At 45.0% G+C, this 15,210-nt stretch overlaps 1 protein-coding gene across 1 annotated transcript; it reads left to right on the forward strand.

Moving 5' to 3' along the window:
- Positions 1 to 4,871: 4,871 nt before the first annotated feature.
- LOC138371666 (uncharacterized) lies at positions 4,872 to 5,585 on the forward strand. Its single transcript, XM_069336667.1, has one exon. The coding sequence runs from the start codon at positions 4,872 to 4,874 to the stop codon at positions 5,583 to 5,585; it is 714 nt and encodes a 237-aa protein (XP_069192768.1).
- Positions 5,586 to 15,210: the final 9,625 nt, after the last annotated feature.

A 15,210-nucleotide genomic window follows, 5' to 3' on the forward strand; every position in this document is an offset into this window, starting at 1 on the left:
TGTTACCCGGCTCATCTCTTCCCTTGCAACACCTCCAACCTCCTCCCATCTGTTGATTGTCAGTCCTTACTGTTCCGTCCCGGTTGGCTACCATTCCCTCCCCGTCCCATCCGTCCCGGTTGGTCACCATTCCTTCCCCCGTTCCATCCGTCCTGGTTGGTCACCATTCCTTCCCCGTCCCATCCGTCCCGGTTGGTCACCATTCCTTCCCCGTCCCATCCGTCCTGGTTGGTCACCATTCCTTCCCCGTCCCATCCGTCCCGGTTGGTCACCATTCCTTCCCCGTCCCATCCGTCCTGGTTGACCACCATTCCTTCCCCGTCCCATCCGTCCCGGTTGGTCACCATTCCTTCCCCGTCACATCCGTCCTGGTTGACCACCATTCCTTCCCCGTCCCATCCGTCCCGGTTGGTCACCATTCCTTCCCCGTCCCATCCGTCCTGGTTGACCACCATTCCTTCCCCGTCCCATCCGTCCCGGTTGGTCACCATTCCTTCCCCGTCACATCCGTCCTGGTTGTGTCGGAAAATCCGACACCATTTAATAATCATACAGATAATAGCTGTATTGTATAAACAAGTTACCCATAGAAAACGTAACTTGTAGTGGAATTACCGTCTAAAGAAAACGGGATATCATCACCACATACCATTATAAATTGACCAGCTATTCTGCTGGGAATTATTCTTAAATACATTAGTCTTTGGACTTTACCATCATAAAACATCTTATATAAATTAACTTAATTATCAATATTAAAGTAGAGTAAATGTGACCCTTCTATCACTTTCTGAAATCTGGACAAAGTAGGCCAGGCGTCAGGGAGGAAGGAGGCAGCCATTGTTGTGTCACCTCCGAGACGTGTGGAGCAAATTTAGCTCCTATCATATCTGGACAATGTCGGCCAGTAACGTCAATAGTATGGAGTGTTAAACAGCCATTGTTTATATTGAGACCAGAGGCTCACACAGGAGCAAATTCGGCTCCTGTTAATTTTACTTGGACGTAGTGTTATGGAAACCAAAGGTGTACCATTGTCAACACGCTGTCTACAAATTCAAGTTAAGTGTCTATCCGAAACCCGTTTATCATTCATTTATGGCCATTAATGTCAGGATATAGGGTGACCCGGTTAGATCACGTGGAAGCCTCAAACTAAAGGTAATTAAGCCAGGTCTTTATTGTTCCATGTACTGTATAGTGTTTTCTCTGATATAGCTTGTCATATATAGGATTCTGGCTTCACAGCTAGCGCACTTTTGACAGGTCAAGATGAGGAAGATTTGTGCACCAGTTACTGGGTGATATGGAAGCTACCTCAAAGAGGATAATTTGGTGTCTACACCCTAGTTATACCTGGTGGACTAACCTGCTGTACTATAAGATAAGGAACCTCTTCAATGTATGTAGTTACTGTAGTTTGATTGGCTGCATATATATTAATTTAATAACCCCCCCTAATGTGTAGAGGATCGATTTGTGAGATTAAGAGATTATTGCAGAAATACAGTCCACTTATCATTATACAAATTGCTATCGAAGTATATAAATTAACGTAAATATAAATCTCACAGGTCGGTTCCCACAGGTTGACCACCATTCCATCCCTGTCCCATCCGTCCCATCCCAAATCATTATACTGATCCCTTCCTAGTACTGTACAGTCGTAATGGCTTGGCGTTCTCTCCTGATAGTTCCCTTCGGTGCTAAGTCCTTCTAAACATATCTACCAGACACTGAACCCATTATGTGTCTACCAAACATATCTACCAGACACTGAACCCATTATGTGTCTACCAAACATATCTACCAGACACTGAACCCATTATGTGTCTACCAAACATATCTACCAGAGACTGAACCCATTATGTGTCTACCAAACATATCTACCAGACACTGGATCCATTATGTGCCTTCTAAACATATCTACCAGACACTGAACCCATTATGTGCCTTCTAAACATATCTACCAGACACTGAACCCATTATGTGCCTTCTAAACATATCTACCAGACACTGAACCCATTATGTGCCTTCTAAACATATCTACCAGACACTGAACCCATTATGTGTCTACTAAACATATCTGCTGGACACTGAACCCATTATGTGCCTTCTAAACATATCTACCAGACACTGAACCCATTATGTGTCAACTAAACATATCTGCTGGACACTGAACCCATTATGTGCCTTCTAAACATATCTACCAGACACTGAACCCATTATGTTCCTTCTAAACATATCTACCAGACACTGAACGCATTATGTGCCTTCTAAACATATCTACCAGACACTGAACCCATTATGTGTCTACCAAACATATCTACCAGACACTGAACCCATTATGTGTCTACCAAACATATCTACCAGACACTGAACCCATTATGTGTCTACCAAACATATCTACCAGAGACTGAACCCATTATGTGTCTACCAAACATATCTACCAGACACTGGATCCATTATGTGCCTTCTAAACATATCTACCAGACACTGAACCCATTATGTGCCTTCTAAACATATCTACTAGACACTGAACCCATTATGTGCCTTCTAAACATATCTACCAGACACTGAACCCATTATGTGTCTACTAAACATATCTGTTGGACACTGAACCCATTATGTGCCTTCTAAACATATCTACCAGACACTGAACCCATTATGTTCCTTCTAAACATATCTACCAGACACTGAACCCATTATGTGCCTTCTAAACATATCTACCAGACACTGAACCCATTATGTGTCTACTAAACATATCTGCTGGACACTGAACCCATTATGTGCCTTCTAAACATATCTACCAGACACTGAACCCATTATGTGCCTTCTAAACATATCTACCAGACACTGAACCCATTATGTGCCTTCTAAACATTTCTACCAGACACTGAACCCATTATGTTCCTTTGTAACCCTTTCCACCACTGCCCAGGGAATGGGTATGGGTGCATAATAAATGTCATACACTAACATACACAAATAATACATGGCAGAACGTCTTCTATACACGCTTGCTTGACCAACTATGTAGGTGATGGGTGACCACAACGTAGCTGAAGATATGGTCACCAAACATCTCATCACAAGATGAGGGAGAGGATGACGTTTCGGTCCGTCATGGACCATTACCACGTCGTGTAGACTTAATAGATAGTTACTCCTGCGCCCTACTGATAGACAGGTTACTCCTGCGCCCTACTGATAGACAGGTTACTCCTGCGCCCTACTGATAGACAGGTTACTCCTGCGCCCTACTGATAGATAGGTTACTCCTGCGCCCTACTGATAGATAGGTTACTCCTGCGCCCTACTGATAGACAGGTTACTCCTGCGCCCTACTGATAGATAGGTTACTTCTGCGCCCTACTGATAGAGAGGTTACTCCTGCGCCCAACTGATAGATAGATTACTCCTGCGCCCTACTGATAGGTTACTCCTGCGCCCTACTGATAGATAGGTTACTCCTGCGCCCTACTGATAGATAGGTTACTCCTGCGCCCTACTGATAGATAGGTTACTCCTGCGCCCTACTGATAGACAGGTTACTCCTGCGCCCTACTGATAGATAGGTTACTCCTGCGCCCTACTGATAGATAGGTTACTCCTGCGCCTTACTGATAGACAGGTTACTCCTGCGCCCTACTGATAGATAGGTTACTTCTGCGCCCTACTGATAGAGAGGTTACTCCTGCGCCCAACTGATAGATAGATTACTCCTGCGCCCTACTGATAGGTTACTCCTGCGCCCTACTGATAGATAGGTTACTCCTGCGCCCTACTGATAGATAGGTTACTCCTGCGCCCTACTGACAGATAGGTTACTCCTGCGCCCTACTGATAGATAGGTTACTCCTGTGCCCTACTGATAGACAGGTTACTCCTGCGCCCTACTGATAGATAGGTTACTTCTGCGCCCTACTGATAGATAGGTTACTCCTGCGCCCAACTGATAGATTGGTTACTCCTGCGCCCTACTGATAGGTTACTCCTGCGCCATACTGATAGATAGGTTACTCCTGCGCCCTACTGATAGATAGGTTACTTCTGCGCCCTACTGATAGATAGGTTACTCCTGCGCCCTACTGATAGACAGGTTACTTCTGCGCCCTACTGATAGATAGGTTACTCCTGCGCCATACTGATAGATAGGTTACTCTTGCGCCCTACTGATAGATAGGTTACTCCTGTGCCATACTGATAGATAGGTTACTCCTGCGCCCTACTGAGAGACAGGTTACTCCTGCGCCCTACTGATAGACAGGTTACTCCTGCGCCCTACTGATAGATAGGTTACTCCTGCGCCCTACTGATAGATAGGTTACTCCTGCGCCATACTGATATATAGGTTACTCCCGAACCCTACTGATAGATAGGTTAGTCCCGCGCCCTACTGATAGATAGGTTACTCCCGCGCCCTACTGATAGATAGGTTACTCCCGCGCCCTACTGATAGATAGGTTACTCCTGCGCCCTACTGATAGATAGGTTACTCCTGCGCCATACTGAAAGATAGGTTACTCCCGCGCCCTACTGATAGATAGGTTACTCCCGCGCCCTACTGATAGATAGGTTACTCCTGCGCAATACTGATAGATAGGTTACTCCTGCGCCCTACTGATAGATAGGTTAGTCCCGCGACCATCTGATGTTCTCATAGGTCTCCTGAAACCAGGGATCCCATGCAGTCGGCAGTTGCAACGTCAACATTAAACGTGGCTGGTCGACACATCCACTCACCCATCACGGCTGGTCGACACATCCACTCACCCATCACGGCTGGTCGACACATCCACTCACCCATCACGGCTGGTCGACACATCCACTCACCCATCACGGCTGGTCGACACATCCACTCACCCGTCATGGCTGGTCGACACATCCACTCACCTATCATGGCTGGTCGACACATCCACTCATCCGTCAAGGCTGGTCGACACATCCACTCACCCATCATGGCTGGTCGACACATCCACTCACCCATCATGGCTGGTCGTCACATCCACTCATCCGTCATGGCTGGTCGACACATCCACTCACCCATCACGGCTGGTCGACACATCCACTCACCCATCATGGCTGGTCGACACATCCACTCACCCATCATGGCTGGTCGTCATATCCACTCATCCGTCATGGCTGGTCGACACATCCACTCATCCGTCAAGGCTGGTCGACACATCCACTCAGCCGTCATGGCTGGTCGACACATCCACTCATCCGTCAAGGCTGGTCGACACATCCACTTAGCCGTCATGGCTGGTCGACACATCCACTCACCCATCATGGCTGGTCGACACATCCACTCACCCATCATGGCTGGTCGACACATCCACTCATCCGTCAAGGCTGGTCGACACATCCACTTAGCCGTCAAGGCTGGTCGACACATCCACTCATCCGTCATGGCTGGTCGACACATCCACTCAGCCGTCACGGCTGGTCGACACATCCACTCAGCCGTCATGGCTGGTCGACACATGCACTCATCCGTCAAGGCTGGTCGACACATCCACTCAGCCGTCATGGCTGGTCGATGTTACAGGTCGTCCACACTGGTCGTTGTACCACAGGGGTAAGTAATGGCACTAGTCTAGGGGGTAAACACACTGGTCGTTGTACCACAGGGATAAGTAATGACACTAGTCTAGGGGGTAAATCAGCAATAATCCTTGTCTCTAATGTACAACCAGAGTGTCCCATAAGTCCGTCACAAACTAACTAATTCTTACTGAGTATAAGAATACACAGACATATAAACTATTGGTATAATATAAATTAGATAAATCAAGAAATATTATCACTCAGGTATAACAATTAATCAAATGACCTACTAAAATATTATAATATAATAATGCATTCTCCACCGACAAATTGTACTACTAAGACAAAATACAGAAAAATTAAAACAGACAAAACTTATCTAGACCAGATAACTCAATGGCCGGCTCCCAGATACTAACTCAAAACTGGCGTCGGAGTCCCCCAGCTCTCGCCCCTTCCACACATGACGAGTGGAAAATTTATATAAATTTAATTTACTTAAATGAGCAGCATAACTGGGCTAAGGTAAACATTAGAATAACTTAAATATGAATGGTCAGGTTGACATGCATCAACAGAGGTAACATATTTATATAAAACTAAATCTATATAAATAAAAATGGAAAAGTTCGTTTGTTCAAAATCACTAATCTCCGAAAGTTCTACACCTATTGCTTTGAAATTTTCACACAAAGTTCCATTCGCATCCGAGCGGGTTTTTATATATATACTATATTGATATCACGTCTGTGACGGGAACAAAAACATGTTTTTTATGAAAAACTGTGTTTTTCATGTGAGGGAAATCTTTGAAACCTCTTTACCGATTGCTTTGAAATTTTGGCACAACGTTGCATTGGAATACGTGCGTGTTTTTAGATACCAACTATTTAGATGCCTCACCTGTAACAGGTAAAAACATGCTTTAAAAAAACCCAGTGCCATCTGTTGCACGTAAGACTAACACAAGCTATACAAAATATGTTACGATTCTATAACAATGTTTCTGATTGCATTGATAAATTGAATTTTCATAGATTTTGATATATTTTCATTTTGATTTAATTATTTTGTGTGACATTGCATTGGGATTGAGCTGTGTTGTTTACCATACCGTTCATTTCGTGGGTATAGTTCATTTGTTTCTTTTTTCATTGTTTTTCTTTTCGTTTTTTTAACTGTTCTTATTATTTTTCAGTGCAATTGGTGGTGAAATCGAGCTGTGTCGATTGATCTGCGTTTGAATTGAAAAATTTCGTTAGTATTTTTTGTTTTTGTTTTGGAAACGTGAAAATGGACAACACGTTTACTTCACAGCTGCAAATGTGCAACAAACCGCTATGATTCCACCGGCTACAGCGTTAACTGCTTTCTTCACGTTTTGTCAAAATGACGCGTTTGGGAAAACAATGCTGTATTCGGAAATGCCTCCGTATTACACATGGAATGCCAGTAGAAAATCATTTGAACGACGCAAACGAGGAGAGCGAGTCGACGGACAACTTGGCATATTCCAATAAACTACGAAATGCAGACTGTACACCGTGCATTCTAATCAGGATGAATGCCTCTTTCTTCGCATTTTGCTGGTAAATGTGCCCGGTCCAACGTCTTTCCAGCAATTAAGATTTGTCAACGGCGTTAATTGAGATTTGTCAAGTGGCATGATTTGTTAACATGCCACTTTCCGTAGTGTATGTCAAGCTCTGAACTTATTGGACAACGATCGGCACTGGGATGTATGCATTAATGACGCGTCCAACACATCGCCGGGTCCGGGGCTGGCTGGTAGAAAAGACAACTGACTAAGGTGCTGAAGAGGAGAGTAACCAGCAAGTTGCACGACGCTCCTGCCTAGGGCTCACTACCCTAGTATCTGCAAGTGAAGTGGCCCAACAGCGAGACTGATTGTTACCTGCCAGCAACAGGCTGGACTGTGTGGGTCTTCACGAAGAGGCACTTAGTGGAATTGTGGTTTGGCTGGCTCGTGGCCAGGGTAGACTCATCGTTGTTTCCTGTTACCTGCTGAGGGTGGTACCATGGATGAGGAAACACGGTACAAGACTGCATCGAATGAGCTTCGCCGAATGTTTAGTGTCGTCAGAGAGAGACATTGATGTACAAATAGTGTAGTAATACTTCCGTTTAAGAGTTTTATATATATATATATGGTGATGGGAAAAATAATTATATATGGATGAAGTGACGAACTGTAGTATTTAATGTACCTCCCCCTTTTGTTTTACTTGCATTACTGAGCTCACCCCTTGAAAGCCTCTACTAACTTGGGGCCGGATACCAGAACTTTCGTACCACCAGAAAAGAACCCGGTTGTGGCCCATTGTGGCCGTAACATCGCCCAACGGCTTATTTGTTCCAATTCTTTTTAGTGAAGACTGATTAAATTGTGAGGAATATTGTTATATCCTAGCCAAAGTATTTTTGTATCTAATATTTCTTAAATGGATATTTAAAAGATCCATTATTGAGCATAAGAATGAATGAAACGATCTCTCTCCTTATCACATAAGTCACAGTCTGATATCACAGACTCTGATAATAAAAATATCAGTCTGGACCCACAATTGTCTTACTTACTCGTTGAGCATTAACATCTTCAAGCCCCCCCCCCCCCCAAAAAAAAAAAAATATATATATATATATATATATAATATATATATGACAAAATAAAGCATTGAAATCTTCAAGCAAACAGCAGATATCTGTTTGGAAAATATAGTTCTCAGTAACAACGCGTCCTACAACACCGATTGATTGATTGATGAAGATTAAGTCACCACAAGAGGTGGCACGGGCATGAGTAGCCCATAGGTGTAAGTTGTTTGGAGTGAATGTGGTCTTTGGTCCTGTAACAACTTAGTGTCTCTGGGCCAGCTGTAACACACCGCTTTACAAGCACTCAAGTATTGCCGTTTATCCACATTTGCGGGTAATCCTCCATACCTCATTAATTATTCCCAAACATCCATCAGTGGTGTGTGTGTGACGTCACAGGCAGCATAATGAAGTCTCGCATTAACTTGTATCTTGCTAAAGATTCATAAATATTATATTAAAATCATTAACCCCAGCCATGTTAACACACACACACACACACACACACACACACACACACACACACACACACATGGTGGGAGACGGTGGCCGAGAGGATAGCACGCTGGCACGTGATCCTGTGGTCCTGGGTTCGATCCCGGGCGCCAGCAAGAAACAATAGGCAGTTTTGTTCACTGTCCCTGTTACCTAGCAGTAAATAGGTACCTAGGAGATAGTTAGCTGTCACGGGCTGTTTCCTGGGGTGGGTGTGGTGTGGAGAGAGAAAAAAATAGTAGTAGTAGAAACAGTTGATTGATAGTTAAGAGGCGGGCCGAAAGAGCAGAGCTCAACCCCCGCAAGCACAACTAGGTGAACACACACACACACACACACATGTGGAGGGGCTGCTGGCTGAGTGGATAGCGCTTTAGACTCGTGGACCTGGAGACTGGAGTTCGATCACCAGCACCGACGGAAAAACAAATGAGCAGCGTTTCCTTCACCCTGATGCACCTGTTACCTAGCAGTAAATAGGTACCTGGGAGTTAGACAGCTGCTACGGGCTGCTTTCTGGGTGTGGGTGTGTGTGTGTGTACTCGCCTATTTGTGTTTGCAGGGGTTGAGCTTTGGCTCTTTCGTCCCACCTCTCAGCTCTCAATAAACTGGTGTACAGATTCCGAGAGCCTACTGGGCTCTATCATATCTACATTTGAAATTGTGTATGGAGTCAGCCTCAACTACATCATTGCCTAATGCATTCCACCTGTTAACTACTCTGACATGAAAAAGTTCTTTCTAACGTCCCTGTGGCTCATGTGGGTACTCAGTTACCACCTGTGTCCCCTTGTTCGCATTCCACCAATGTTTAATAGTTTATCCTTGTCTACCCTGTCGATTCCTCTGAGGATTTTGTAGGTAGTGATCGTGTCTCCCTTTACTCTTCTGTCTTCCAGTGTCGAAAGGTGCATTTCCCGCAGTCTTTCTTCGTAACTCATGCCTCTTAGTTCTGGGACTAGTCTAGTGGCATACCTCTGAACTTTTTCCAGCTTCGTCTTGTGCTTGACAAGGTGCGGGCTCCATGCTGGGGCCGCATACTCTAGGATTGGTCTTACATGTGTGGTATACAAGATTCTGAATGATTCCTTACACAGGTTCTTGAAGGCTGTTCTGATGTTAGCCAGCCTCGCATATGCCACAGACGTAATTCTATTTATGTGGGCTTCAGGAGACAGGTTTGGGGTGATATCAACTCCTAGATCTTTTTCTCTGTCCATTTCATTAAGTACTTCATCTCCTATTCTGTATCCTGTGTATGGCCTCCTGTTTCCACCGCCTAGTTTCATTACTTTCCATTTACTCGGATTGAACTTTAGGAGTCATTTGTTGAACCATTCATTCAGTCTGTCTAGGTCATCTTGTAGCCTCCTATTATCATCCTCTCTTTCAATCCTCCTCAATTTTCGCATCATCAGCAAACATTGAGAGAACGAGTCTATACCCTCTGGGAGATTATTTACATATATCAGAAACAGTATAGGTCCAAGGATTGACCCCTGCGGGACTCCACTTGTAACGTCTCGCCAAACTGAGACCTCACCCCTCAGTAACTCGTTGTCTTCTGTTGCTTAGATACGCCTTTATCCAATGGAGTACCTTCCTTTTCACTCCAGCCTGCATCTCCAGCTTTTTCACTAGCCTCTTGTGTGGAACTGTATCAAAAGCTTTCTGGCAATCCAAAAATATGCAGTCCGCCCACCCCTCTCTTTCTTGCCTGATTTTTGTTGCCTAGTCGTAGAATTCAAGTAACCCTGTGAGGCAGGATTTGCCATCCCTGAACCCATGTTGATGCTGTGTTACAAACTTCCTTCGCTCCAGATGTTCCATTAGCTTTCTTCTCACAATTTTCTCCATCAGCTTGCATGGTATACAGGTTACAGACACTTGCCTGTAGTTCAGTGCCTCCTGTCTATCCCCTTTCATGTATATCGGGACTATATTAGCTGCTTTCCAAATTTCTGGCAGTTCCCTTGTTGCCAGTGATTTGTTATTCACTATGGAGAGTGGCAGGCACAGTTCTTCTGCTCCTTCCTTTAGTATCAAAGGGGGTGAAAGAAACTCTGCCCATTGTTTCTCGTCGGCGCCCGGGATCGAACCCGGGACCACAAGTTCATGCGTCCAGTGTTCTGTCCACTCATCCACTGGCTCCCCCCCTCTCCCTGCTGCTTAGCTAGCCTACATCTCTGATTAAACCATGGGTTTCTCATCTTCATTTCATGTTTTCCTTTTGGATTGGGACAAACTTGTTTGCTGCTTCCTTGCACTTCTGCGTAATGTAGTCCATCATGTCTTGGGCCGTTTTCCCCCTGAGCTCTGTTTCCATGTTATATCTTTTAGGAATTTTTTTATCTCCTCATAGTTTCCCTTTCGGAATGCCAGCCTTTTGTTTCCAGAATCCCTTCTCGAGTTCAATAATCCTTCTTCAGCCAGGTACTCAAACGCCAGTACACTGTGGTCGCTCAATCCTACTGGGGCCTCAAAACCCATTTCTCTTATGTCAGAGTCGTTCAGAGTGAAGACTACGTCGAGTCTCGCTGGTTCATCGTTTCCTCTCATCCTAGTAGGTTCTTCCTACTAGGATGAGAGGAACCCAGCATGTCAGGGATGGTTCCCTGACATGCTGGGTTAAAAAAATTCTAGTCACCACCTCCAATAGTTTGGCTCTCCACGTATCCTCGCCTCCATGTGGTTCATTGTTCTCCCAGTCTATCCTTCTATGATTGAAGAACCCCATGATGAGCAGATGGGATCTATTTCTACAGGCAGCAGAGGCTGCCCTCTCAATTATAGTGTTAACTGCCATGTTGTTGTTGTCATACTCTTGACTGGGTCTTCTGTCATTTGGTGGAAGGTTATATATCACTGCTACTACTATTCTTGGTCCTCCCATTGTCATGGTGCCTGTTAAGTAGTCTCTGAATCCCTCACAGCCAGGTATAGCCATCTCCTTTAAACTCCATTCCTTTCTCATTAGTTTCCTCATACACACGCATTGTGTGTGTGTGTGTGTACTCACCTAATTGTGCTTGCGGGGGTTGAGCTTTGGCTCTTTGGTCCCGCTTCTCAACTGTCAATCAACTGGTGTACAGATTCCTGAGCCTACTGGGATCTATCATATCTACATTTAAAACTGTGTATGGAGTCAGCCTCCACCACATCGCTGCCTAATGCATTCCGCCTGTTAACTACTCTGACACTGAAAAATACTGTTTCTGATATATGTAAATGATCTCCCAGAGGGTATAGACTCGTTTCTCTCAATGTTTGCTGATGATGCAAAAATTATGAGGAGGATTGAAATAGAGAATGATAGTAAGAGGCTACAAGATGACCTAGACAGACTGAATGAATGGTCCAACAAATGGCTGCTAAAGTTCAACCCGAGTAAATGCAAAGTAATGAAACTAGGCGGTGGAAACAGAAGACCAGACACAGGATACAGAATAGGAGATGTGGTACTTAATGAAATGGACAGAGAGAAAGATCTAGGAGTTGATATCACACCAAACCTGTCCCCTGAAGCCCACATAAAAAGAATTACATCTGCAGCATATGCGAGGCTGGCTAACATCAAAACAGCCTTCAGGAACCTGTGAAAGGAATCATTCAGAATCTTGTATATCACATATGCAAGACCAATCCTGGAGTATGCGGCCGCATCATGGAGCCCGTACCTTGCCACAACCCATTCTCGCACTTGCTTAAGTAATAGGTTAAGTAATAATTTACAATTATTAATTAACCTAACAACGGTATAGGTTAAGTAATAATTGTAATTAAGAAGCAATAGGATGCTTATCTTAACATACTAAGAAGGCTAGGTGAGGTCGGTGTTTTCTATGAAGCTTTTCAAGGAAAACTAAAATATTCACAATCAATTAGTATGTCACATATGCAATTATTAAATAAGCCAATATTGACTTAAAGCAAGTGCGAGAATGGGTTGCTTGTCAAGCACAAGACGAAGCTGGAAAAAATTCAAAGATATGCCACTACACTAGTCCCAGAACTAAGAGGCGTGAGTTACGAGGAAAGGCTGCGGAAAATGCCCCTTACGACACTGGAAGACAGAAGAGTAAGGGGAGACATGATCACTACCTACAAAATCCTCAGGGGAATCGACCGAGTAGACAAGGATAAACTATTCAACACTGGTGGTATACGAACAAGGAGACACAGGTGGAATCTGAGTACCCACATGAGCCACAGGGACGTTAGAAAGAGCTTTTTCAGTGTCAGAGTAGTTAACAGATAGAATGCATTAGGCAGTGAAGTGGCGGAGGCTGACTCCATACACAGTTTCAAATGTAAATATGACAGAGCCCAGTAAGCTCAGGAATCTGTACAACAGTTGATTGACAGTTGAGAGGCGGGACCAAAGAGCCAAAGCTCAACCCCTTAGCACAAATAGGTGCGTACACACACACACACAGTAGTAGGCCAGCGACGGGAGGAGACACACGCGATTAGCGAGGTCCGCGGAAATTCATCAATTTCTCGAGACATTGAAGGATTATAGTGACTAGATCATAGTATTTGGCCTCTCGCAGTGTGTAGCTAGCAGGGTGCTACATAGCATAGTCATATCGCTAGCGATAGTGCGAAGAAACCAAAGTGTAGCTAGTGGCATCACCGGTGTATACTGCGTGGAGGACCGAGTAGAGCGACCTGACCTGACGGCCAGGTGGGACGGCCCGCCGTGGAACTGCTGATTGTGTTTGTTGGGTGGTGACTGTGACTCCAGAGATTTGTGTAGATAGAGATGAACCGACATCATCAATCTACTAGCACTTAGAGAATCACCAAGAGGAAGGAGATGACGGAGCACCATCGTCAACCATACATCATCATTACTCATCTAGTTGTGTGAGCGGGAAGCAGACTGGTATGTACCCCCTCTCTGGTCAATTAATCATGTGTACAGTGTGAGGGAAAATATTATCAAATTCTTGTTCAGGTTAGTATATATATTTAAAATCTCAGAGTGGCTCATTCTGGGTAGAAGTTACCGCTTACGGGAACTCGTGACACACGCACGCACGCACGAGCACACACGCACACGCACGCACTCAAGCCCACGTACGTATGTACGCACACACAGGCTAGAAGGGATTAACACCTTTCGTGGAAAGGAGATAAAACCTCTCATAATCCACCCCCTCTCTTACCTCTTCTCTTACCCCCTCTCTAACCTGCCGTAAGCTGAACACCTCACCTCCTCTTAACCCCATCCCACATGCACACACGTTCTCTCTTTCTCTCTCTCTCTCTCTCTCTCTCTCTCTCTCTCTCTCTCTCTCTCTCTCTCTCTCTCTCTCTCTCTCTCTCTCTCTCTCTCTCTCTCTCTCTCTCTCTCTCTCTCTCTCTCTCTCTCTCTCTCTCTCTCTCTCTCTCTCTCTCTCTCTCTCTCTCTCTCTCTCTCTCTCTCTCTCTCTCTCTCTCTCTCTCTCTCTCTCTCTCTCTCTCTCTCTCTCTCTCTCTCTCTCTCTCTCTCTCTCTCTCTCTCTCTCTCTCTGTCTCTCTCTCTCTCTCTCTCTCTCTCTCTCTCTTGCTCTCTCTCTCTCTTGCTCTCTCTCTCTCTCTCTCTCTCTCTCTCTCTCTCTCTCTCTCTCTCTCTCTCTCTCTCTCTCTCTCTCTCTCTCTCTCTCTCTCTCTCTCTCTCTCTCTCTCTCTCTCTCTCTCTCTCTTGCTCTCTCTCTCTCTTGCTCTCTCTCTCTAGTTCTCTCTCTCTCTTGTTCACTCTCTTTTGCTCTCTCTCTCTCTTGCTCTCTCTCTCTCTTGCTCTCTCTCTCTCCCTTGCTCTCTCTCTCTCTCTTGCTCTCTCTCTTGACAAGGGGCAAAATGGCAGGAGGCCGCAACAGGGACATGGGAAGCAGCCAGGGTGATCAAACGAAGGAATTGCTAACCCAAGTTCTGGAGGAATTCAGGAGGGAGATGAATGAAATGAAGATTACAATTAACAATCTACAAAGTGAGCTGGCATCAGCAAGGGAGGAGATCAAATGTCTCACAGAGAAAAATAAAGAGACCAAGCATCAGATTATCATCCAAAGGGAAGGTGGGAATGTTACATTGGAAGGTAATGCCTCTGTACCTGAAACATATGCGGAACGACTGAAAAAGAGCTCAGAAGCAATGGACACAGAGAGGGAGGTAGCGATGCAGGCAGCTACGTCACAGGAAGCAGCAAGGTGCACCACTTAACTGCTGGAAAGAAAAAGATCAGTGGTAGTTGTAGGGATCAAAGAACAGGAAAGATCCAACAGGCAAGAATAGAATAGCAAGGATAGAGAGGCAGTACATGGGCTACTGAAGGGGTTACAGGTGGAAGGGGCTGAACAAAACATTGAGAAGGTTTTCAAGTTCGGCTGGTACAACAAGGACAGAAACCGACTTGTAAAGGTGGTGTTTACAAACGAAACCACGAAGGAGGATATTCTCGAAAGGAAGAGTCGTCTGCAGCATGTGGAGGGATACAAAAAAGTATTCCTGCAGAGGGACAGGACGAAGGAGGAGAGAGCCAGGGCAGCAGAGGCAAGGAGGAAG

The sequence above is a fragment of the Procambarus clarkii genome, chromosome 36 (assembly GCF_040958095.1).
Source record: "Procambarus clarkii isolate CNS0578487 chromosome 36, FALCON_Pclarkii_2.0, whole genome shotgun sequence".
Taxonomy (NCBI): Eukaryota; Metazoa; Arthropoda; class Malacostraca; order Decapoda; family Cambaridae; genus Procambarus; species Procambarus clarkii.

Coding starts and splice junctions, on each gene's coding strand:
- LOC138371666 (XM_069336667.1), top strand. CDS start 4,872: ATGGCTGGTCGACACATCCACTCACCTATCATGGCTGGTCGACACATC.